Source organism: Panicum hallii, chromosome 3 (assembly GCF_002211085.1).
Source record: "Panicum hallii strain FIL2 chromosome 3, PHallii_v3.1, whole genome shotgun sequence".
NCBI lineage: Eukaryota > Viridiplantae > Streptophyta > Magnoliopsida > Poales > Poaceae > Panicum > Panicum hallii.
This window is the reverse complement of record NC_038044.1, coordinates 11,070,764-11,095,959: the sequence shown is the minus strand read 5'-3', so window position 1 is coordinate 11,095,959 and position 25,196 is coordinate 11,070,764. Positions and strand designations below refer to the sequence as shown.

Below are 25,196 nucleotides of genomic sequence, written 5' to 3'. Positions count from 1 at the left end.
ATGGGCAAAATATGTAAACATGTTTATTTCTTAGGCAATTCTATATGCAAAATTGTGCATGTATGTGTAATTTATCTAATATAATATAATACATAACCTAAAAAATTAAATGCTATCAAACCTTTATTTTTTTCCACTGCCAAAATATATTTTCAGTAGGCGAAGCGATAAATCGTTCAGTTTGCATCGATTATCGATGATAAATTGTTGAATTTCATTTTTTTAAATTTAGGTCTCTTTACCAATCGGTTTTGGCGATTTTTCACCGATTTTTAACTGATTATCGTTACCGGAGCTCACTGATAAATGCTGTATCGCCGGTAATGTAATCCCTGGTCTGAAAAGCCCAAGTAAAAGGAGTCTAACTTCGTTACCCCTGCGGCTGAGGATCTGTGAGAGATTGGTTCGTGTCCATTGCAAGTTGCAGTAGATGGTCCAATTTGCTTGGTATCAACAAAGCGTTCTGACATCTATGTACCAGGAGCAGCAGCATATGGTTCGAAACAAGTGTGCAAAAGCTGAATCAAAACGAAAGGCAAGTCATGGTCGAAGCAAGAACATGAGTTGATAACAATTGCAATGCTCTTCAGCATATCGATTATTACAGTGCACAAGAGAACTAAACAAGGTGTTGTTAGTTTTTACTTTACAGGCAGAAAATCTACACAACGGGGTAAGGGTAAAGGTAGGAGTAGAAATCAAAGAATGGTACAGTACAGTTACAGTACATTAGGGGAGAGAAGAACAATTTGATGGATCCCCGAGGACGCGAGGAGGCAATTGAATGAATCAGAAGGAGTGGTGTTGCGGCGTCGCCGAGGCGGCGGCATTGGTGCGCGCGGTGTTGTCGATGCATCGCACGAGGTCGGAGCGGAAGGAGACGACGCGGTGGAAGACGGCGCGCACCTGCCTCTCCAGCGGCGCCAGCCCCTCCTCCAGCGCCCGGCACGCCGCTGCAAGCTCCTCGGCGCGCTCCGTCACCTCCCTCGCGCGTTCCTCGCTGACCATGCCATGGACCTCTTCCTCGTCGTCCTCGGCGATCTCCTCGAGCAGGCTGTTGAGGTCTCGGGCGGCGCGCTCCACGGCCTGCATCTCGGCGAGCAGGCCTCCTGCCCCTTCGGTGCCGATGGCAGAGGAGGAAGATCCACCACCACCACTACCCGGAGGGAGCTTCTTATCCTTGCGCCGCCACTCGTCCGCGATCCGGTCCTGGAGCGCGGCCATGGCCTGCGCCCACTGCGCCTGCTTGGGCGGCGCCACGGGGGGATTGATTGCCGCGGACGCCCTGTCCTGGCACGGCACCGCCGCCACCAGCGCCCACATCGCGAACACCAGCACGGAGCTCATCGTGTAGAGGGTTAGGCCCAGCCCGCAGCCCGCGCCCACCTGGGAAGGAAGAGGAGGCGGCGGCGCGAGGTGCGCGGCCATGGCGTTCATGTGGCGCCCCGCGGACCAGTTCCTGGACACGCTCAGGGACAGCGCGCGCATGCTTCGGGAGCAAGGCGACGGCGTTGATGGTGAAGCGGAGATTAATTTGTTGGATTCGTCTCCTCCGATCCTGGCGATGGCCCTGCGCGCGCGGGCGAATTGGGCGCGCGATTTGGGCGCCGGGAGGAGGCACGACGCCGCCGTGAGCGCGGCGCGGTGCGCGCCGCGGAGGGAGGCGAGCGTCAGGGACGCCGCGTTCAGGACGTCCAGGGTCTTGACGCTGCGATCGAGGAGGTCGCGGGCGAGGCGGTCGGCGGGAGGCCTGGACAGAGCGGCGGCGACCGGGGCGACGGCCACGACGTCGCGGAAGGAGGCGTCGGAGGAGCACACGGCGTCCAGGAGCTTGGACAGGAATCCGATCGAGAGGACCGGGCCCTGCTGCTGCTGGGCGTCGGAGAGGAGCGCGGCGAGGCGGTCGGCGACGTGGGATTGGAGGGCGTCCAGGGCCAGCAGCTCGTCGTCCTGGGCCGGGTCGAACGACGCCACCGCGGTCGCGCTCCGCCGGAAGCTCAGCATGCCGAAGAAACCCCCCGTCGCCGGGGGCTCGGCGGCGGCCATGATGCCTTTCGATTGTTTCCTCGTCGGAGAAGACGAAGAGAGAAGAGGAGAGGAGACTCGGGAGAGGAGGGAAGGGAATGGTGGGGAAACGAGGCAGCTGCCATATATAGCTTCTCCCTTGGCAGGGGGCAACTGTCTCCCTGACGCGTGGGTCCCATGATGTCCGTGACAAAAGAAGACTTGGCACCACTGCTGGCGCGTGGTGGACTGGTTCGTTGGAGCTGACTTGGTTGCTTTCCACTACTGCCTGCTGATTCGGCTCTCCTCTGCTCAGCTCTGCTCTGCCGGCTGGATCATCATTTCCAATTCTTTTTCCTCATTCTCTCATTGTTTCTTTTAAATTTCTTTCCCCTCTATCTACAGTATCAGTTTAAGTCAGCTCACACTGACATGTGGTTCCGCTGGTGAACCTTGCCCTCGTGATTTTCTTCCCATGCATTTCCATTCTAAATGACTTGGTAAAAAACGTTGGTACTGGGACTTGTGAAAGCTCTGCCATGGACTGCACAGTTGTTGCATTGGTACTGAATTTGATTGTTCTAACGACAACTAAGGGTGCGTTCGTTTCCCTATCTAATGGGATGAAACATCTAAATTTTAGATATCTGGCAACGAACGGGTATCTAATAGAACGGGTATCCATCGTTTAGAGGCCTCCAATCTTTAGAGGCACGGAGCACTCTAATGGGACTAGCGGCTCGCGATTCCCAGCGCCGCCCCCTCTCTCCCCACCACCCCGCGCGCCGCCTGCCCCCGGTCCTCCCCGCCCCGCGCCGCCGCACTGCCGCCCCCCGGTCCTCCCCGCCCCGCGCCGCCGCCCCCGATCCTCCCCGCCCCGCGCCGCCGCACCGCCGTCCCCTCTCTCCCCCCCACCGCGCCGCGCCGCCGTCCCCTCTCTCCCCCCCACCGCGCCGCGCCGCCGCCCGCTCCTCCGCCGCCCGCTCCGGCTCCTCCCCCTGCGCGCCGCCGCCCGCTCCTCCGCCGCCCGCTCCTCCGCCGCCCCTGCTCCTCCCCCCGCGCGCCGCCCCTGCTCCGCCCACCCCCCGACGCGGCGCCTCCCCCGCCGCGGCGCCCCTGCTCCGCCCACCCCCCGACGCGGCGCCTCCCCCGTCGCGGCGCCCCTGCTCCGCCCTCCCGACGCGGCGCCCCTGCCCGCGCCCCCCGACGCCGCCTGCGCCCGCGCCGCCCCTGCTCCGCCCACCCCCCGCCGCGGCGCCTCCCCCGACGCGGCGCCCCTGCTCCGCCCTCCTGCCGCGGCGCCCCTGCCCGCGCCCCCCAACGCCGCCTGCGCCCGCGCCGCCCCTGCTCCGCCCACCCCCCGCCGCGGCGCCTCCCCCGCCGCCCCTCCCCCGCCGCCGCCCCTGCTAATCACATCCATCAATGTGATAAGGGGGGTAAAACGGTAAACATACTCATATTAGAGGGCTCTAACGAACACCCCTCTAAATATTAGAGGTCTAAAATGTTTAGACCTCTAATTTAGAGGGCTGTTTTTTAGACCCCTCTAAGGGGAACCGAACACACCCTAACACCTCTTTGAAACTTGGTCAGGACCAGAAAACCTCAGCACAAAATTCCTAGCGCCCCAGCTAATGTATGTGCGGCATGATCTCACGGTACTAGTGCCAACATAATAAATAAATAGCAGAAATCGTCAAAACTTGTACTCCTATTCCTGTTGTCTCTCATCCTTTCAGCAGCTGGGCCATGGAGTCAACTGTACCGCACATTTTATGAAGGCCGGATGGACAAACACGACGAGTCGATCACGAGCCGCACGAACTCACGGGAAATCTGGATTTCATTTATCTACACACAATGCTGTTGAAGCGTCGCACCGCCGGCCGATATTGATGCCCGGCAATGCGTGTTAGCATGTTCGGAGTAACCTAAAAATAACAAGAGGAGCTTTTCAATTTTTTTCCATGTTAAAAAAATAAAAACGACAAGCATCTAGTGGTACTGGTACGCAAATGGTGCGGAAGGGATCTCCCCTTTGTCTTGTTTGCATTCTTTTTTTCAGTCTAGAAAAGAAAAATCCAGTCCAAAAACTATACAGCTTGCTTAAAAGTTTAATAAGCTAATTGTTGGAGTATATTGAGTCCATGTGTACAGAGGCTCATAGAGGCCCATGTATATAACTATTATACCCTGTTTAGGGTTTGCTATGGGAAAATCACTGTTCATCATGGTATCTTTAGCCTATGTTTGCTCTCTTTCTCCTCTCTCCACCCTCCAGCCCGCCGCCGCCGTCGGCCACCATGGCCGGCCGCCGGCCGCCGGCCCCTCCTCTTCCTCCCCTCTTCTCCTTCCCTCCCCTCTCCTCTTCCTCTCCCTCCTCTGCTCCCGCTCGCGCCGATCTGGGTGCCTGGGCCGCCAGCTCCTGGCCGCCGCCGCCCTGCTTTCCCGCCGCCGCGCTGGTCCTCGAGGGGGTGCCGGCCGCGGGCGCCGCGGCTCCTCTGCTCCAGGCGGCGCAGGGGCCGCGGCAACAGCCTCCTGCCGCCCTGGGCCCCCTACAGCCTGACGCCACCGCTGCCGCAGCAGCTGCTGGCGCGGGAGCCGGGGCTGTGGGGCCCCAGCAGCGCGCCGCCGTCGATCCGGCCGCCCTGCGGGTCGCAGCGCAGCTGCTGCAGGCTGCGGGCGCCGATCCGGCCGCACTGCAGGCCGCTGTGCTGCTGCTGCCGGCCGAGGGCGCCGATCCTGCCGCCACCGCTGTGGCCCACCGCGCCGCTGTCCCTGCGGGTAAGCAGCCCGTCGTCGATGCAGCGCCCGGTGTCGCACGGTCTGGCCTCAGGATGGCGCCCGAGGATGCGCCGCTCTTCGCCGCCGCCTTCCGAGGGCAGCAGGCCGACACCGCTCTCGCCGCGGCCCTCCTCACCGCCAAGTCGGAGGCTTCAGCGGCCCCGAAGCGGGTCCGTGTGGCAGCCCTCGCCTGGGAACGCGAGCGCGCCACGGCCGACGCCCTCGCTCTCCGGGTCGCCGAGGCGGAGCACTACCTCCGCATCTCCTCCGGCCATCCCATCGACCCTGAGCACGGGCGCCTCCTCCTCCTTCCAGGCCCCGCCCGCTGGATCTGGAGCCCGGTACGACCCGACCGACCCCATGGTCGCCCAGCTCCACCTCCAGGCAGCCGGCGTCCAGAACATCAGGGCCCTGGTCTCCATCCTCCTCGACCCCGCGTCCTCCTCCTACGGCCGCTGGCGGGACCAGGTCCTCCTCACCCTCCGCCGCTATGCCCTCGACGACCACGTCCTCATCGACTCGCCGATCGAGGCGCGGGATGTGGCGTGGCTGTGCCTCGACAGCGTCGCCATGTCCTGGATCTTCAGGATCTTCAGGACCATCTCCCTAGATCTTCAGGACCTCGTCAGAACCCACGGCGGCACTGCGCGGCAGGCTTGGGTGGCGCTCGAGGGGTAGTTCCTCGGCAACGCCGAGTACCGCGCCCTCCAGCTCGACGCCACTTTCCGCACCTTCGTCCAGGGGGACCTCTCCGTCGGTGAGTACTGCCAGCGGATGAAGAGCATGGCTGATGCTCTTCACGACCTCGGGGATCCGGTGTCCGATTGGGTCTTGATGCTCAATGTCCTAAGGGGCCTGAGCAGCACCTACGACCACCTGAAGGGCTGGATCGCCCGCCAGTGGCCCTTTCCCACCTTCCTGCAGGTCCGGGACGACCTCGCCCTTAAGGAGATCACCAGGGGTCTCGCGCCGGATCCTCCTCGCCCAACCCCACCGCGCTCGTTGCTGCTCCACCGGCCTCCTCCGCTGCTCCTGCCACCTCCCTCCTTGGTGCTGCTCCCGCCGAGCAGACCGGAGGAGGGGGGCCGTGGACGTCGTCAGCGACGGGGTGGTGGTGGTGGCACTGGTGGCCCTGCTCCTGGGGGTACCGGTACCGGTGGGGGCCATCGGGGCGCGCCGACCCCGGCTCCCGCTCCTGCCCCTGCCCCTGGAGGTACGCCTTGGCCATCCTTCAGCAACCCATGGTCAGGGCGCATCTCGATGTGCCCGTTCCAGGGTCCGGCCGGGGGGGGGGGGGGGGGGCTTCATCCTTAGCTCCAGCCGGCGGCCATGTTCACTGGTGCTGCTCCACTCTTCGCGCCGTCCTGGACCCCGTCCGCTCAGCCCGGCCAGCAGCCGACCTGGCCTGGGGGGTGGGACCAGGCCGCTCTGGCGTAGTCCTTTAGCACCATGGGACTGACGTCGCCGGCCAGCACCGAGTGGATCGCTGACTCGGGTGCCTCGTTCTACACCACTCCTGATGCCGGTATCCTCTCTTCTGTCCGACCCCCACGCCCCTCTTGTCCTTCTTCTATCATGGTTGGTGATGGGTCTTGCCTTCCTGTCACCGCCGTGGGTTCTGCTCCTCGTCTTCCTAATATTCTTGTTGCTCCTCGAATGGTTCACAACCTTCTTTCTATTCGCCAGTTTACTGCTGATAACTCCTGTTCTATCGAATTTGACTCCTCTGGTCTTACTGTGAAGGATTCGGCTTCTCGGCGTCCACTCCTCCGATGTGACAGCCCGGGGCCCCTTTACACCCTTCGGCTTCCTGCTTCCGCTGCCTCGCCTTCGGCTTCTTTGTCTGCTGCTTTTGCCGCGACACCTTCTTCCACCACCTGGCACCACCGGCTTGGTCACCCCGGCTGCGATGTTTTGGCTCAGCTCAGCCGAAGTACCGATGCTCCTTGTACTAAGACTCCTGCTGAGCATCTCTGTCATGCGTGCCAGTTAGATCGTCATGTTAGACTTCCATTTTCTTCTTCTTCTTCGCATGCTGCGCATGCTTTTGATCTGATTCACTGTGACCTGTGGACATCTCCTGTACTCAGCATGTCTGGTTATAAATATTATCTGGTCATTGTTGATGATTTTTCTCATTACTCTTGGACTTTTCCTTTGCGCGCCAAGTCTGAGACCTTCCCCACCCTCCTCCACTTCTTTGCCTGGGTGTCCACTCAGTTCGGCCTCACAGTTAAGGCCGTCCAGTGTGACAACGGGTGGGAGTTCGATAACTCCACCTCCCGGTCCTTCTTCCTATCTTGAGGTGCGTATGTCTTGTCCATATACCTCTCCTCAGAACGGCAAGGCTGAGCGGATGATTCGCACGACGAACGATGTCGTGCGAACCCTTCTGATCCAGACCTCTCTGCCCCCGCGCTTCTGGGCTGAGAGCCTCCACACCGCCACCTACCTGCTCAACCGTCTCCCGTCCACTGCTTCTCCTACTCCCACTCCACACCACACTCTCTTCGGTACCCCTCCTCGCTACGACCACCTTCGGGTCTTCGGGTGTGCGTGTTACCCTAACACCTCCGCCACCGCTTCTCACAAGCTGGCGCCCCGCTCGACTCGTTGTGTGTTCCTCGTTTACTCCCCTGACCACAAGGGGTACCGATGCCTTGACCTCACCTCTCGCCGCGTTCTGATCTCCCGACACGTCGTCTTTGACGAGTCGGATTTCCCCTACTCTACCTCCTCTACACCTTCTCCTGACCCCGAGCTGGAGACTCTGTGTCCGACTGACCCAGTGGTTCAGCCACTGTTACCTGTCTGTCCTTTTCCTGCAGGTTTCCCCGGCATGCCGGCACCGTTTCTGGTGATCCCTGCTGCGCCGAGCGCAGCCCCGGTGCCCGCGGTCGCGCCACGCGCGGTCCCCGGACCTCCGGTCGTGCCGCGCGCGGACCCGGTGTCTCCCGCTGCACCACGCGCGGCCCCGGTGCCTTCACGTGCACCTGCACTGTACGCCCAGCCGGTGCATGTGTACCAGCGTCGCTCGGCGCCGACCCTGACACCACAACGGTACGCTGAGCCGGTGCAGGTGTACCGGCGTCGTTCGGTGCCGACACTGGCGCTGCCTCCTGCTCCGGAGGCTCCTGTGACGCCGACGCCGGAGCCGTCGCCGCCGCCGCCTCCTCCGGCTCCCTCTCGAGCCGAGTCGGAGGTTTACCACCCGCCAGTCATCCATCGGGATCCTCGGCATATCCATCCCATGGTGACTCGGCAGATGGCGTCTCAGGCCACGACTCTCTCCACCGCCGAGGGAGAGCCGCGGGTCTCTCCGGTACCCTCCTTTGTCCGCGACGCCTTGGCGGATCCTCACTAGCGTCGCGCGATGGAAGAGGAGTACGCGGCTCTTCTTGCCAACCAGACGTGGGACCTCGCGCCGCGTCCGTCTGGTTGCAATGTGGTGACTGGCTAGTGGATCTGGACGCATAAGCGTCGGGCTGATGGCACACTGGAGCGCTACAAGGCTCGCTAGGTTCTCCGAGGGTTCACTCAGCGGCCTGGTGTGGACTATGATGAGACCTTCAGCCCAGTCGTGAAGCCTGCTACAGTGCGCACAGTCCTCTCGCTTGCGCTCTCGCGCTCTTAGCCTGTGCACCAACTGGACGTGAAGAATGCGTTTCTTCACGGCACTCTGTTAGAGATTGTCTACTGCTCTCAGCCAGCGGGATTTGTGGATTCGAGTCATCCGGATATGGTCTGCCGGCTCAACAAGTCTCTCTATGGACTAAAGCAAGCTCCTCGGGCTTGGTACTCTCGGTTCGCCACGTTCTTGCTGACATTGGGGTTCACCGAGGCCAAGTCTGACACGTCTCTCTTCGTCTACCGCCGTGGGGATGAGACTTCCTATCTGCTGCTCTACATTGATGACATTGTGCTCACAGCCTCTAGTCAGCAGTTGCTTCAAAGTGTCATCTCCTCTCTGCAGCAGGAGTTTGCTATGAAGGATCTCGGTCAGCTCCACCACTTCTTAGGCGTCACCGTTGAGCCTCGCCCGTCTGGTCTTCTCATGCACCAGCGGCAGTACGCACTCGATATCCTGGAGCGGGCTGGGATGACTGATTGCAAGCCCTGCTCCACTCCTTCGACACTCAGGCGAAGCTGTCCGCTGATCTGGGTGATCCGGTGGCTGATCCTACTGCCTACCGGAGTCTGGCTGGTGCTTTGCAGTACCTCACCTTCACCAGGCCGGACCTCACCTACGCTGTCCAGCAGGTCTGTCTCCATATGTATGATCCCCGGGAGTCACACCTTGCTGCGCTGAAGCGTCTCCTCCGCTACGTCCGTGGCACTGTGGACCTCGGCCTGGTACTTCACCGCTCGTCCTCTGTTGAGCTGGTGGTCTACACCGACGCTGACTGGGCTGGCTGCCCGGACACTCGTCGCTCCACTTCCGGCTACGCCGTCTTCCTAGGCGGCAACCTGGTCTCCTGGTCGTCCAAGCGGCAGCCGGTTGTTTCTCGCTCCAGTGCCGAGGCAGAGTACCGGGCTGTCGCTAACGGCGTAGCGGAGGCGTCCTGGCTACGACAGCTCTTGGCGGAGCTCCACAGCCCGCTCGCCAAGAGCACGCTCGTCTACTGCGACAACGTCAGCGCCATGTATCTCTCCACCAACCCCGTCCAGCATCAGCGGATGAAGCACGTGGAGATCGACCTACACTTCGTGCGCGACAGAGTCGCAATCGGCGATGTTCGAGTCCTCCATGCCCCGACTGCCTCCCAGTTTGCTGACATCTTCACCAAGGGGCTGCCCTCCTCGATTCACCAAGGGGCTGCCCTCCTCGACCTTCTCGGAGTTTCGATCAAGCCTCAACGTAGCCGGTGGCTAGTTGTGGCTGCGGGGGGGCATTTGCCCTTTGTACTCTATTTGTACTCTCTTCTTGTCCAGTCTTGAACACCGCTGCGGGGGGTGTTGGAGTATATTGAGCCCATGTGTATAGAGGCCCATGTATATAACTACTATACCCTGTTTAGGGTTTGCTATGGGGAAATCACTGTTCATCACTAATCAATCTTGTCTGTTGAGCACCCGCAAAAAAAAACTTGTTTGTTCAGCTAAAGTCTTGTCAAGCAAGTTACCAGTCCCACAAAAAAAATGCGCATTAATTAATCGCTAAACTGGGCCGGTGGACGCTGATCCTGCCGTGGCCAGCGGATCCCCCAAGCCAACCGTGCGCCGTCCGTCGTAGCGGTGCCACGCATGCAAACAGATCTGCTCCGTCCATTACGGCGACCAGATGTGTCTGTTGTCTTTTTCGTTTCATTTCATCTTGGCATATATTGATGTTGATGTAGATAGAGAGATGCCGCTGTCGCGGTCGCGGGAAGGGACAGTGACATCACGCATCCACGACACACAAAAAAGGGGAAAAAAGGACGAAATTTTCAAGGGACGGGTCGGAGCCTGATGATCGAGTGATACCGCGTATCTCCTTGTCGTTCGACCACGTCAGGAAGGAGTGGTGTTTGCAAAGCTAGTATAGTGGATTACGCCAACTCAGCTGGCGATGCATACTAAGACCAAGTCGTCCTCCCAACCCTTATTGGTGGCGTGGAGTTGAGAGCATCGTCGCTCATCACTGGCTGCTGCTGAGTGTGACCTCCCGTTGGCTGCTGGAGCTTGTTCGATTTCCAATCACCACGCCAGGTGGCTCCTGCTTCATTTTGAGCACGTCGACATTAGCAGGCGGCCGGCCAAACAATCGACCATTCGCTGTCCCCGTCGATTACATTAACATCAATCTAGACACACAGATTAGACAGGAGGAGGAGCACGAGCGTGTTTGTCTATTTATTTCACAAGATCCTGCAATATATAGGAATATATCTGGCGTGATATTCGAAGCTTATGGCAGCTGCATGCGTTGGCCGGTCGCGTGTTATATTGAGTCGCCACGAACTGTGACGCTGCTCTGCTGGCATCACGGAGTTCATCTTCAGGACCAGCACACCGGGCCTTCTTCTTCATCCCCTCTGTTTTCTTCTTCCTTTTTTGTGGGATAAGACCCAAGACCGTGCTTGTTCATCTTGAGCTCGACGTTAGCAGGCAGGGCGGGCGAGCAATTACTGTAATTATGCTTTGTTCGGACACGGTTTTTACCAAGACCACCACGTCTCTCTCGCCATCACCGTCCGATGCTCGTTTGGACCGTAGAATCGATGCATCACCCAACCAAAATCCGAAGCCGTCTCCCTCCAAGTTGGAGGCTCCAACTATGAAGCCATCTGGCGAGCGAAGTCGCCATCACAACCGTCACTTCTCCAATCCGCATAATAAGCATCTAATCAGGATTTTTTTCCCCGGAAAAAAAATCGCAACCAATCAAAATTGGCGGGATAACGAAACAAAATACGCGCGAAGCCGAGGCGAGCAACCGGCTCCAAAACACGCTCGCGCACTGACCAGTTCCAAACGTACGAATGGGCGTGCAGGATAGTGATTTTCTTTGTGTACAAGCTAATAGTAGATATTAAGATTTTAATAAATCTATGCTACCGTCGCTGTCTCAGAAATAGGTCCGGTCCGTTAGTGTACACAAACAAAATGCTTATGATGTCAATATCACCAAGGCAGCTACCCGTTCAGTAAAACGTTTGTTTATCAGTTTATCCCATAATCAGATCAGCAGCATGCCCACGTTGACACATGCCTCAGCTACAGACATGGCTAGCTTACAAATCCTAGCAACTCCGCGCCAGATTACTTGCAAAAGCACCAGCATAATGCAGAAAGGCAACAACAGCAAAATCCAGCTGACTCAAGTATGCCACTTGTGCTACGTTTGGCATGCTTTCAGCTGCTTATGTTTTGTCCTCCATGGCAGGTTAACCTGAGCTGGGTTCATCTTCAGCTGGGTTCTCCGGGCTGGTAAGACCAAAAACCACTTAGAATTATGTTTACAACCACACTCAATGATTTGCAAAGAATTATATTACTGTATGTGATTTAAGCTCTGCACAAACCTTCCCTTGCAATCAGGTTCAGTGATATCCTTAATGGCTTGGTTCAGTGCATGTAGAGCTATCTTCCTTAACCTGGTCCAGTCAGATTCACAAGTTAGGCAAAATTTCAACATGTAGCTTGAGAAATCCTATAGATACGAATGTCCAGACAGTGATAAAATAAACATTTCTGTATCTAAACGAAACAGAAGAGCTGACACAATATGCCCAACAGTGGATTACATAAAAACGGAAGGATATATGAAAAATATGAATAGGCAGACCTCTAGTTTATCTTCATTCACCCTATGCCCCTCTGGAAGCAGACAGAACTCATCTGTCAACCGGATGCATTCTCGCACATTTTCCGGAGAAACAAAGTCCAGTGCAACCTTTATGCACGACTGCCCAATAAAAAGAGTGCCACCAATTAGCAATTAGTTTGATTCACAAGCATGTAGCTGATAGCAATGGAAATAGCTATATGTCTGTCATACCTTCAAATTTCTGACCTGGTGGGGGCAACCAGCTGGGATAAATACCGCCTCACCAAGCTTCTGTTCAAACGTCCAAGGTTCAATTCCTGCATAAGCAGCGATGAAACCAGGAAGCATTTCACTAGGTAAAAAAACATAGAATTCAGGAAAGACATAAGGTTTATTAACTGACCATATTCTTCCTTAAGCTTTCTCTTGTGTTTGTTAGATAAAAACACTGATCATGAATAGGATGAGTAACCTGCCAAAAAAAAGTGTAATTGTGCAACATGAAAATCAGATGCCAAACGGAACTACATAGTTAAATAGTAGGTAGAATCATTTACCTTCTTCATTGGCTCATAATTAAGGTGTCTAAACTCATCTGCATGCTTCATTAGATAATCATGCAGTTTACTGACATCTTCTCGCCGGAAAATATCCCAAAGTGCACCACCTTCGGACTCGCTTCCCTCTAGAGATGAGAGATTATCCTCATCTTCTAACTCAGGAGACACGGTGAGACGCTCTATCACATCTCCCTTGTCTGCTCTTCTATTTCTTTTACTTCTTCTATCAGATACCACATCATCTTTACCACATTTCTGCTCTGAAGCAACATGGGGTGCTTGCTTCTGCTTAACAGCAGACTCATTTCCACATTATTCAGCTCCAGGTCCATTGTCTGATTCACTGAGAGCTGTTGGCGCACCAGCATCAGAATCTACCCGGGAAGCCTGAAAGCTTTCACTTGTTTGCTTTGTAGTTAAGATAGCCTTCTTTTTCTCTATTGCTGTAATCCTTTTTTTCTTTAAGCTTTATTTCATCAGTATGAGTGAGGATATTGACCTATTCCAAAATTTAAAAGAGGAAATGCAGACATCAGTCATCAACATTACTAGAAGTAGGGCATTAACAAAAGAGATTCTCCTTTTGGCAGAAAAAACAATCACTTAAAATGGCTAAACTATCGTAGCCTGTCAATAACTAAAGCTATGGAAACTCCTAGAGATGATGGGCCTGATCAGAACAGCGCTGGACAGCTGCTGTTGCTGTTGCTGGCTGTAGGCACTGTAGCAACAAGAGTAGTAGACAGCAGCAGCAGCAGCCACAGCAGTTGAAAAATCTCATCCGATCAGGCCGGATATTTGTAATGAGTACTACCTATTCTTCAGCAAAACATGTTATGAAAATAACAATTGAGAAGTCAAAAATATGCATAAGCAACTCCCAACAAGCAGACAAAGGGTTTATGTGAACTAATGAACAACAACAACAACAAAGCCTTTTAGTCCCAAGCAAGCTGGGGTAGGATTAATGTGAACTAAACAAATGAACAACAAACAACAACAACAACATAGCCTTTTGTCCCAAGCAAGTTGGGGTAGGCTAACAAAACTAGTGAACCATATAAATTTTTTATGACCATGAAAGGATACAGATAAGTGCAGTTGTTTTGGATTCAAAAGGAACATATCCAACAAAACCTTCACGTGAATACAATGAAACAAGAAAAAAAAATTTGCTCACCGCATCTGACATGTCACAATGAATCTTGGTAACAGAATCACCAATTTCCAACTCTTGAGCCACACCATAAGCAATATATGTCTTTGGACCAAGGTCTGGTTTGTTAACATCTGAGGGCAACTTGACCGCCAGATTAAGAGGACCGAATTCTGGATCTGTATAATCACGAAACGGCAACGCAGACATAAACTCTGCACCATGTCGTGGCAGTCGCTCACCAAACTTACTATGTGGTGGCCAATCTTTTAGCTTAAGTAACAGAGGCAAATCCTCTGGGCCAACAAGCCCACGAGAATATCCAGCAAAAAACATGTGAATATTTACATCAACCTGCATTCGAAAAACATGAAAAAAAAGACAGTTGTGTCAGAAACATCAATCAAAACAAAAATGTTGTGGTTAGTGAGTGCAATATTGGACATATATTTTAAAAGATTGGCAGCAGCAAACAGTATGGGGCAAGCAGTCATATAAAGTAACTAATGGATTCAAGATATACAACAACAAAGCATTTTAGTCCCAAGCAAGTTAGGGTAGGCTAGAGATGAAACCCACAGAACATATCTTAGACAAAGTATATCTGGCCTGTAAACAAAATCATAACTGATACTAATAGGAACTTTGGCAAGCTGCAACCTAAGTTCTAATAAGGCACAATAACTATGCAGATATACAAGATGAAGAAAGTTAAATGGATAATGATATTCCAGTACCACACTTCAGCAAAAAGCTTATAACAATGCCTACTACAATCAGACAGAAAGGGGTCTGTGCCTATGATAGCTATAAAATATTCTATGCATGTAGTCCCAGCATCAGTTCCAGCTTATAACAATGCAAAAATGCTGATAAGAATCAAATAGTCATAATGAGATCACAAACCTCACACCACGTAAGGCATTCAAGAGCCATAACTGAGAGCCGCTCGTATTTATCCTTATCCCTCTTTTCCCGCAATGCCCGCCACATAACCATTGGTTCCCAGCTTAATTCGGAAGTCAAAGCAAGTGTATCACGAACAATGACAGGCTGGCCCTTCAACCAGTGCTCCTGGAAATGATCCAAATTTCCGTTTTGAACATCTTGAGCAGTTGGGCAATATATGTAGTTGTCACAAGAGTTCTCTCTCGAAGCAGATTTCCGTAAAGATCCATTGTTCATGCCTTTCATGTCACCAGGTTCAGTGATGCAGGAACATTTTGACCCCTCCCAGGTCCAGCATCTTTCCGTTGTTGACCACTGAATTGGCTTTTGCCAATAAGTCAGTAATAAACTTTTCTTCGAACAAGCACTTAAGTTCAAGAAGAGAGCTACCACAACCACCAAATGCTGATGGTGGGCAGGGTATGCTTCCATTGTCATTCACCATCCACCGCCTCAAGACAGGCATGCTACCAGCAGCAGCCACACTTTCTGAAGACATGCCATCATGTCCGTCAGAGGCCTCTTGACTTGCAACACTAGCACGACTCTCCGGTTGCAAATCTTCCTTGTGTCCACCGTCAGGTAGACTGGTAACTTTTTCACTATTAACACCACCAGCTGGAATAAGGCCACGGCGAAGCTTCCCGCAGCAGCTGAGGCAGAGATCATACGAACATCTATTGCAGCTTTGGTGGAAATCAACAATAGATGTCCTGCGGTTGTCACTGTCACAAAGATAACATCAATTTAGACATTTCAAGCAATAAATAAGTGATATACACTTTGTCAGGAAAGCCAGACTAACCAGAATATCCGCTTATCACTTCCACATGTAGCTAATGGAACCTCCACTTAACATTCAGCAACGCCTGAGTCAAAATAAAAATTAGAAACAATACAACAAGTAACAAATAAAATGCATCAATGTATCCAAAAAATGGCAATGCTAATAATACCTTGAATCAAGGCCTCAATACGTTTCTCCACCATCTGCTCCTCGTGAAATTCTTTCAACCAAGGGAGTAAAAAGTGTGCAATGCACATAGAGAATTTGTTGTTGTCGTCTTCAGATACTTTCCATTTATCAACCTATGGAAAAGGAAAAAGGAGTTAACTGGAAACAGGTTGAGGCCAGGAAACAAAGACGAAATGAAAGAAAACACACACACACACAGAGACACACACCTTCTTTACTACATATGCTGACCGCAAACAAGTCTTACAATTGCAATTATGACGACAAAATGGGCAGCGTTCCACAAAGTCATCCTCTGATAAATGTGGATACCTGTTTAGATCATGCCATAAATACAAGTGGCAAAGATTACACAAAGGCATGAAACAAGAATTAACAGTGACTCAAAGAATGATCCTTTAAAATTAGGAATAGTGGTCTTTGAGGGCACAAACCAGCGTTTGATGCACTTCACACAGTATCTCCTCTTGTAACTTGTGCAGCCCTGGCACCGTACAACTCTGCCATTATCATTCCTCTGGCACTGATGGCACATATTTGATTCCTTCTGTAAATTTCAACAACAAATTGGTAACAGCTATATACGCATGTGGGAGAAGGTAACATCTACAACCACAGTTCAGAGCAAGTAACTAAGGATGTGTCTGGTTTGAAGGCACGAATGGATTGGATAGGGTCATCCTTTTTTTTGTGGATTGGATCATCCAAGTTGGATTTTGGTTGGATGGCTTGGATGATCCAATTTTTTGTTTGATAGGGTAGATGGAAAATGGATTGGATGATCCAAGTTGGTGTTTGTTTGCATGGATATGTATGGCAGGCAAGATATGATGACCACTTGTTATAGTTTGGTGAGCATACCTCGTTGTGATGTAGTAAAAACTCGTTCATGAGTTACATAGAAAGGAATTAGTGAACTATCATCAGTCAATAAAATGTAATTATGAGAAATTTATAGTAGCTAATCTGTGAGGGTACATAAAATTTTTCCATGTAGAGCACAACTATTCAAAGGTAACAAAATTGGTTCAGGATTTTTTTAGCATATAATGAATTTTAAATTTGTAGAATTTTCTGTGCAAAGTTTGGAACTTAGCCACTTGTTGCCAGGGCCCAAACGTCAACTTCACTCTTCTCTCTCTCCTATCTCCCAGCTTGGATGGATTCAGAGATTGGATTACAGGAGGGAAAAAAGGTGGTGACCAGAGCCCACTCACGTCTGCTCAGGTGCTCACACGGCCAATGAGGACAGCACCATCCAACAAATTTTGCCAGACAAGCTCATCCGGTATCTCAAAGCTGTATTCTCTTGTGTGTACAGACCTATCAACCTGACAGTGAAACAAATGCTGAATTGGATTGCCCCATCCAAGCCTATCCAGTCCAATCCAGCAAAACAAACACATCCTAAGTACCATGATTCTGAAGTATGGTGCAATGTGCATAGCTGCGAGTGCAAGTATAATGGGAAATGAAATTCATGTTTAAGACCAAAGCCACCATAAGCTGCAGCTAGGGCTCAGACATGTTCCAAGTGTTTATCAACCACTATAGAGAACTAGTGGTGGTCAATAGAAAGATGAGTATCCACCTGATGCTCCTGTACTGCTGGAGCAATCGGCCTCTCACGAAACCTTGAGGTCCTAGGCACAAGGGACGAGGGGTCAGCAACAGGATCTCCTCTGCGCTCTCTCTTGGTTCCTGATATCTCTTGTGTCCCTTGTGCAGCATTTTTCTAGAACAGAAAAAGAAATCAATACGAGAGGCAACAATGTCAAAGGTTATCTTTCGTAATATTTCCAAAAACATGCAAACAGAAATCTGACCTTAATAGAAGCCTCCAGCGTATCCTCATTGCCATTTTCCTGCAATTCATACCAAATAAATTAAGTACATCGCCCAAAAGTGAGGTTCCTTTTCCTTATTTGTGAAAAAGAACTGAAATCACTGCAAGCATAAACATGCAGAATAGAGGGACAATTCATAGTGTCCTGATGCTTAGCCCTTCTATACTATTCCTTTCAACGCCATTATTATAGATTCCAAAAGTACAACAAGAATGCCTAAGTGAGATATTATAGTTTCATACCGACACAAGCTTGCAAACAGGCTTTTAGCCTCGCCGATAAGGTGCCTCAGTAGCCCCTAAGGGACCCGGGTTCCATTCCCAATGGGAGTTAGGCTCGGGTAAAAAAAGGTCACTCACTGAACCAGCATGTGTTGGGTGGGCCCTCATGTACGAGGTTGGTCATGAGTTGAACCTCAAAGCAACCACAGGACTCCGGTTGAGCTCCTGTTAGTGAAATATCCGGTGCTCCGGTTGAGCTCTGAAATACAGTAGGGGCGGTTTTCCCCCACAGCAGAGGTTTTTTTTTAATACCAATACAAGCTTGCACGGGGTAAAAAAGGAGAATAGAAAACAACAATTGAGCTGCTCAAACTGCAACAAGAGGAGCACAATGGATGCAACCTCAGAATCCTGCAGGTGAGGCATCTCGTCATGTCCCTCGTTTTCACAATTTTTCTGCAACACGTAGAAGGTACAAATAATCATCTCACAGAAATGGCTGCGAGCTGTCCAGTCAACAGCTGAATTTATATCATGGGAATGGGATACCAATACAAGCTTGCACGGGGTAAAAATGGAGAATAGAAAACAACAAATGGTCTGCTCAAATTCCAACAATGGATGCAACCTCAGACCTTGAGATAATCCCAATGTTCAAATCCCGAGAACGTGACATCCAGGGGAGGGGATAAAACTGACCTTTGCAGAAACCTGCAGGTGAGACATCTCGTCATGTCCCCCGTTTTCACCATTTTCCTGACAACACGGAGCAGGAACCAATAAGCATCTCACAGAAATGGCTGCGAGCTGTCCAGTCAACAACTGGATTTATATCATGGAATACGTTAAACCAAAAAAGAAAAAAAACACGGGCAAGTTCAGGGACGCAGAAATGAGAATGTTCTAGAGCAGATTGAAGCAAAAAAATTAAGCACTCCTAATCCATTGCGTAACCCTAAAGATGACACGAAAGCGCCATAGATTAAGGAAAACAAATAAGTCGATTGAATCCCAATCGAAGAAGCGCAATGGTTGGTTGGAAATTTTGCAATCGGCTTTATAATCGAAAGGCAGTATCTCGCTCTCCACCTCGGGATGACAAACGAACTAGAACATAGCATGGGTGCCGAAATTCACCTGGTTGGCCGAGGAGGAGGACGCCCGGCGACGAAGCGATCCTCCCCCCCCCCCCCCCCTCTGCTTCTATCGGAGACCGCGTCACCGAGCGCTCGCCCAATTGGAACAAATCGGATCACCGGGCGGGCCTCGGCGAGGGGCGTGCTAGGCCGGAGCTGGTTGCGAGGGCGGCGCGAGAGCTCGTCATGGCGTGGGGTGCGGAGATCGACGCCGAGGGAGGCCGCGAGCACGCGGCGGTGCGAGGGTTCGGAGCCAGTGATTGGGCAACGAGTCGGGGGGACGGAGAGCGCGAGGGAAACTGCGAGACGAAGGCCGGGAACTAGGGCGTTTCGCCGCGCGTTGCCGCGCCGCCGACCCGGAAATGCCCGCCCCACCGACGAGTTACGATGGGCCTTTGCGAACGCGTGCCAGACGTATGGGCCGGTTCGACGCTTCACGTTCTTCACGCCGTTGGGCCGTATCGAGCTGGCCACCTACGGCCCACGCTGCAATAGGGCCGTCAAAAGGCTCGAGGCCCGGCTAATTTTGAACATGGTAAAGGCTTAAGCCAGTTACTTTGTACAAAGACTCCAGTTTACAGTTAACTAAGATTGATTGCTTAAGTCATAAAACTTTATGCTGCAATTCAGTTGCCTGCCAGCCGGGCCAATGTTAATGAGGGGCATAGATGAGAGAATTTTTTCACAGATTTATCCATGTTCATTGGCCGGCACCAAACGCATACTGAACAAAGAGGCCATCCTCGTAGAAATGCATCAGCTAATATCAAGTTCATGTGTTCTTGATTGGTATGGTACACAGATGCAGCTAGGATATAATACACATACGAGTGGGTACGAAGGACACATGGGAGATCGATAGGTCGGTCGATCTCGCGTGACAGGCTAGGGTACTACTCATCCCATACTAATTATTAACTAACATGCATGCATCTCATCTGATTCTTCTTGCTCCTTCCAGACCACTTGCGTAGGAGTAGCATGGACATGCATGCTGTCCCAATCATATATACACGTGCGTGCGCGGCCTCTTCTCGACCGTCATCCTCTGAAGTTTGCCTAGATCTTCAGATGCTTCATCCTGCGCACGGATTTTTCAGAGACGATCAGCTCACCGGAGAAAAAGAATAAGCTACAGGCTTGCCAGAACTCAGAACGAGACGGTGGTGAGCTAGCTAGCTCGCCGTCGCGGCCAGTCACGCGCGTACCTGTCAGCCTCGTAGCCGAGGGCGCCGCCGGGGCAGCGGTAGGCGGGGAAGGGCACCTTGCCGGACTCGATGTGCTTGACGTCCTCCTCCAGCAGCTCGTAGTAGCGCCTGACCTCCTCGGCGGACTTGCCGCCGACGGCGCGGGCGATGTTGTGCCACCGGTCGGGCGTGTCCTTGTCGTACACGGCCAGCGCCTGCTCGAACAGCTTGTTCTGCTTCTTCGTCCACTGCGCCCGCACCGAGCTGCTGGTCATCGACATCGACGCCATTTCTTCCGGCCTCCTTGAGCTAGCTGAGCTGAGCTCCTGGTGAGAGTGAGAGAGGATCACTCGACCGAGAGGAAGAGGAAGCTTATCTCTAGCTAGAGATCAAGAGCTGTGATGAACTGATGAGAGGAGGGGGTGTGGGAAGGGCTGCTATTTATAGAAGTCGATGTGGGGCTCCTCAGGGAGAGGGAGGGTGGACCATGGGTTCTGGGCTCATCAGGGTGCCCGGGAAGGGAAGAAAAACAAGAGGAATAATGCCGGCGGGGTCACTGCGGTGAGGCGAGGAGCAAGAAGCCAGGGAACAAAGATTTCTGTCCCCTTGGAGTGGGGGATCTAATCTACCTTTCTATCGCTTCGCTTGCCGGTCACGTCGCCATTCAAGCTGCTTGCTGGCATCTGTTCTCCCTCCGCAGCTCCTCCTCCCCATCAAAGATTCAGAGCTTGCTTCTCTCCATCTCCATGTGTAGTAAATTACAACACTCTCTCTGAAGGTTAATTACACGGACGGAGCTGAAATCCCACCTTCTGTTCAGGCATCTTCAGGCCAAAGGCTTCACAGAGACCAAAGTTCAGGCATTTTCAGAGTTCAGTCGCTGCTCGAACTGTTCTACATATCCAAACGGACAGTGTCATGTGGAGAACGTAACAATAATGATCACAGATGATCTGTGCATTAGCCACAACAACATACGTTTGGAACATGCATCCATACTAACTGCTTGTAAAATTGGGGGAGCTAGATACCTGCACAATTATTTGGTTCAGAACATTCGGTCGCTGTCCCCGAATAGCTAGTTGCAAAGATTGGATTCCATCACTATAAAGAGGGTGTGTGGTAGCAAGATCGATGCGTGAGCATATATATCTTGCTTTCTAGAAAGAAAATAGAATAATATCCACCAATCTAGCTCCAAACTTTTTGTGAATGACTAATTAATTCCAGCTAGCAAATTGTTTTCATAACCAGTTGAAAGAAGAAGCGCTTTCCGCGGTCCAGTGAAAAGTGATTATTCCCGCGCTGTGTGGTGCGTGCGGCCGCGATTTGGATCTGTTCCTCCCTTTGGGCGATTCAGGAACGTTTCAAGGCAACGGCCTCACTCGGTAAGTCAGTGTAGTCTCTTACTGAGTGTAGATTCGCTGCGTATGAACCTGTAGTAGGTGGACACCAAGTAGAACTAAGCATGGGCCTTTTTTCTGAAGCGAACCAAGCATGGACCTTTTTTTTTTTTGAAAGACAAGAAAAGGATTCATTTTGTTGTGCATATATGATTAATGCAGTCTCAATCAAAATTCAACTTATGGCGAATCATGGATCCTACGAGTTCTGCGTAGGTTTAATTTAATCTCGCCTGTTGATTTCTGGCTTTTTCCCAAAAAATATTGCTTAATGGTAGGTGTAAAATTCACTTTTGATTCCTAAACTTTTCCCCAAATACAAGTTTCACCAACTTGAAAATAGTACATTTTTTATCATGAAGCAGTTAATGGAGATAATCTCTTGCCTCTAAACCAACCAGAAATGTAAACAACTATGTTTTTTTATTTTAAAACATAGGCACCAGGATTTAATCTGGTGGATAGAATAGTACATCTAGAACTCCAAGAATTTGTTACCCATGGTACTAGGTTACTTGACATGCCCGATTGGTGCTTAGGGTTCATGCGTAAAGGTACTTTTATAGCTTATTTCTTTCTTCATTTTTTGTTATTTTTTGGAATTCCATCCTTGTACTTTCCATGGTGAAGAAATTTTTATTACAATATTTTATATATGTATCAGTTTCTCTATATTGTCTATGCTGGTAAATAAATTTAAATTATGTGCAAACCAGTTATTCTCAGAATACTGTAAAATTTACTTCGAAATGGTGTATAGAACTAGTGCAAGAAAAATCCCCCAAAAAAACTGTACACTTACATTATGTTTTTCAGACTTCTTTTATACTAACAACACGGCGTACATTTTGAAAATTGTGAAACTCATGATAGATGGTTAAACTTCATAAAGTTGAGTCCGTTTTCAAATCAATGACCAGGGATGGACTTATTCCTTTTGGAAATATTTCAGAGTGAAGCTGGTCGCTGTTTCTTTCCTTTTTTGAGAGAGATTTGCGTGGTCGCAATTTCAGAATATAGATCAAATAAACTATTGCTTATAAATTTCTTTTGGTTCACCTTGGAAGAAATTCATATGTTACCAGACACATACATCAAATGAACTCCATGTACAACTTTTATATGCGCGTAATTAACTCCGCAAATGCGTGTGGAATTTCTCTTGGATTTTTGTGCTAATAAATAAGCTAAAAAGTTCATGTACAAACTATATAGTGTAATACTAGAGAACAAGTAGCTGAGGTTAAAATCGGGGCGACTTTCCTTTAAGACCAAAGAGGTGCGGTTCTACTTCTATGAATCCTTGCCGACATATGGTTTGGAATACGACCAAAACCAAAATAAAAGTTTAGCATATTGAACTGCATGTCATCCCCACATGCTGTAGAAAGCCTCGATCCTTGGAGCCTTATGATGATGTGACTATTCCTATTCGATCCTCCTCTCTTCTTTTCTTTTCTTCTTTGGCAGCTTGAAATGGATCCCTCATCACTAGCTAGGAAATGCATCGGAGAAAAGTAAACGATATACGAGCCACGCGGGAACACTGGGAAAAGAGGCACACTACGCGTATACTTTTGGGCATGAAGTCCAAGCGTAGATGAAGCTGGGGAGAACACCTTTAGTGCGTTTTATGGCTGAATAGAGAAGATGCTAAGCATTTTACATTGCTTGTGATATAACGAGCATACCGTATAGTGCAAGTACCCTTCTTCCCTATAGTATCCGTATTTGGAGCCAATCCACACAGTGATTATCTATCACTCGTAGGAGTACTTCCATACATGCATGCGTCGTGTCATCTCGTTGCGTTGGTGGCACCATCGGAGACTCGGGGACATGGTCTCTGGCGCCGTCATTTTGTCTTGATCATCACTGGAACTTGAGATACCTCGACCTGCATCCAATGAAAACCACGTAAGCGTGCATGCGAGTACATGTGTCAACTCAGCTCTTCGCATGTGTCAGGCAGCAGCGATGTCGGCAACCCAATGCTTGCATGCATGCTAGCTCATGGAACGTACATATCTGTCTATCTATCTGTATGCGTATATATCTATATATCTATCTATTTGTGTGTCTCAACGGTCGCGGACGATACATCATCTATCTTGTGCCAAATAATAAAGCTTATCACTGCCGCATGAACCATGCATGCATCAGGCGGATCGGATTAGATCTCATGTGACCATCGCCCTGGCGACACATACGCGTGCGTGCATGCACGCGCTAGCTGGAGTTCTATCGATCCGCGCCTACCGGCCAACTATACCGAACTACGCCGACGGGCGACGGCGGCAAGTGGTCGTTGATTAATTATTACAATTATTATACCTGCTGGCCGCCGCGTCGTCGGCGAAGCCGCCGCCGGCGGCGGCGCCGTAGCGTGGGAAGGGGACGCGGCCGGCCTCGATCTGGGCGACGTCCGCGACGAGCTGGTCGAAGTGGCGGCGCACCTCGTCGGCGGACTTGGCGCCCCCCATGTAGCGGGCGACGTTGTGCCACCGGTCCGGGGTCTCCCTGTCGTACACCGCCAGCGCGCACTCGAACTGCTTGTTCTGCCGCTGCGTCCACCCGCGGGACGAGCCCCTGTTAGACGACGACCCGCCGGAAGCCATTGTCGCCGTCGTTCGAGCTCCGGAGCACTGATCGGGGTGTGTTGAGATAGACAGACAGTTAAGGCAGATCGATCTAGCTATAGCTTCCAGATGGCGAGCGGAAATGGTTCCTGAATCCTGAGAGAAACTGGCTGCAAGGAGGAGCGTATTTATAGAGCGCATGTGCATGCACGAGAGAGGGTGCTGGCACCGGGCACTGGCCGACGGCAGCAGTGCGTGAGCTCATGCATGGAGCCTGCACGTACGGCCGGAACAAGATACCGGCGGAGCTGCTGACACCTACATGACGTGCGCGCGTATGCTCTTTGTCCTTGCTTGGTGAGCGTGTGGCGGCGACCTCTCTCCCCTTGACCATGCATGGTCCGATCCGTGCATGAGTGATGAGGCTGCTGATCGCTCTGTGTATGTAGCTAGGTTCAGTTCCGGATTTCTGGGCGTGCGACGGCAGCGTCCTCCCTGGATGCGTCGTCGATCGTCTACAAGATCCCGCACTGGAACGGTGGTTGCCGGTCACCCCCATTGCGGCGGCGGCGGCGGCGGCGGACGATTAGCTCGCATAGGTTAAGTGAGATGGAGTTGGAGTACTTGCTTTGTTGTTGGGGCACGACAAAGCTCGGCCGGTGCTAGGCAACGATAATGATGACATGTCTACCATAGGAAGTCAGAGCTACTTTGTTGGTATTGCGATGAGCTTGGCGACCATGGGGTACGCAAAGCGGGGCTCCGTCATTTGTAGATGTTGCCAACGAGTGATCAGACAACCACCTTCAGGTTTTTTAATCAGTTTCTTCAATTAACCTTGCGGTTGTAAGATTTTAGACCAGTTTCTCTTATAAACTACGATCAACTCTGAAAGTTCTTGAAAAAGCACTATTGTTACATGTCAATTTAAATACTTCCTACGATTCAAAATACGTGATGTCAACTATGACACTTTCACGGTTTACAAGATGACACTTTTTTTTACGAAATTACCATTTCCACAAAATATGATATTCAGAAAAGATAACTGAATAAGGATGTGCTTTTCATGATGAATCTATAGTAGCACATATCTTTATTGTGAATATGCTTCATTCTTACAAATCAATGGTAGAAGCTTAA

The 25,196-nt window shown here is 51.4% G+C and overlaps 4 protein-coding genes and 1 pseudogene across 4 annotated transcripts; 1 reads left to right on the top strand and 4 right to left on the bottom strand.

The window, feature by feature from the left end:
• Positions 1-564: 564 nt before the first annotated feature.
• On the bottom strand, positions 565-2,118 carry LOC112886185. Its single transcript, XM_025951996.1, has one exon. It carries the CDS (start codon positions 2,044-2,046, stop codon positions 790-792), a length of 1,257 nt encoding a protein of 418 aa, XP_025807781.1. The 5' UTR covers positions 2,047-2,118; the 3' UTR covers positions 565-789.
• Positions 2,119-6,237: 4,119 nt separating this feature from the next.
• On the top strand, positions 6,238-8,152 carry LOC112885191 (vegetative cell wall protein gp1-like). Its single transcript, XM_025950849.1, has 2 exons — positions 6,238-6,313; positions 7,617-8,152. Exons 1-2 carry the CDS (start codon positions 6,238-6,240, stop codon positions 8,150-8,152), a joined length of 612 nt encoding a protein of 203 aa, XP_025806634.1.
• Positions 8,153-11,383: 3,231 nt separating this feature from the next.
• On the bottom strand, positions 11,384-18,936 carry LOC112885189 (annotated as a pseudogene).
• A 694-nt stretch (positions 18,937-19,630) lies between these two features.
• Positions 19,631-20,498, bottom strand: LOC112886761 (protein RADIALIS-like 3). The gene is made up of 2 exons (XM_025952751.1): positions 20,093-20,498; positions 19,631-19,965 (listed from the first exon to the last, which is right to left on the bottom strand). The coding sequence occupies exons 1-2, from the start codon at positions 20,359-20,361 to the stop codon at positions 19,944-19,946; spliced, it is 291 nt and encodes a 96-aa protein (XP_025808536.1). The 5' UTR covers positions 20,362-20,498; the 3' UTR covers positions 19,631-19,943.
• Positions 20,499-22,605: 2,107 nt separating this feature from the next.
• LOC112887169 (protein RADIALIS-like 3) lies at positions 22,606-24,220 on the bottom strand. The gene is made up of 2 exons (XM_025953275.1): positions 23,809-24,220; positions 22,606-23,371 (listed from the first exon to the last, which is right to left on the bottom strand). Exons 1-2 carry the CDS (start codon positions 24,090-24,092, stop codon positions 23,347-23,349), a joined length of 309 nt encoding a protein of 102 aa, XP_025809060.1. The 5' UTR covers positions 24,093-24,220; the 3' UTR covers positions 22,606-23,346.
• Between the last annotated feature and the right edge of the window lie 976 nt (positions 24,221-25,196).

Bases quoted from the DNA above. Each gene is read 5' to 3' on its own strand.
- LOC112886761 (XM_025952751.1), bottom strand. From the start codon at position 20,361: ATGGCGTCGATGTCGATGACCAGCAGCTCGGTGCGGGCGCAGTGGACG. The intron at 19,966-20,092 runs GTACGCGCGTGA...ATCCGTGCGCAG, and splicing joins CTCGGCTACGAGGCTGACAG to GATGAAGCATCTGAAGATCT.
- LOC112886185 (XM_025951996.1), bottom strand. From the start codon at position 2,046: ATGGCCGCCGCCGAGCCCCCGGCGACGGGGGGTTTCTTCGGCATGCTG.
- LOC112887169 (XM_025953275.1), bottom strand. From the start codon at position 24,092: ATGGCTTCCGGCGGGTCGTCGTCTAACAGGGGCTCGTCCCGCGGGTGG. The intron at 23,372-23,808 runs GTATAATAATTG...CATTGGATGCAG, and splicing joins GACGACGCGGCGGCCAGCAG to GTCGAGGTATCTCAAGTTCC.
- LOC112885191 (XM_025950849.1), top strand. From the start codon at position 6,238: ATGGGACTGACGTCGCCGGCCAGCACCGAGTGGATCGCTGACTCGGGT. The intron at 6,314-7,616 runs GTATCCTCTCTT...CTTTTCCTGCAG, and splicing joins CTACACCACTCCTGATGCCG to GTTTCCCCGGCATGCCGGCA.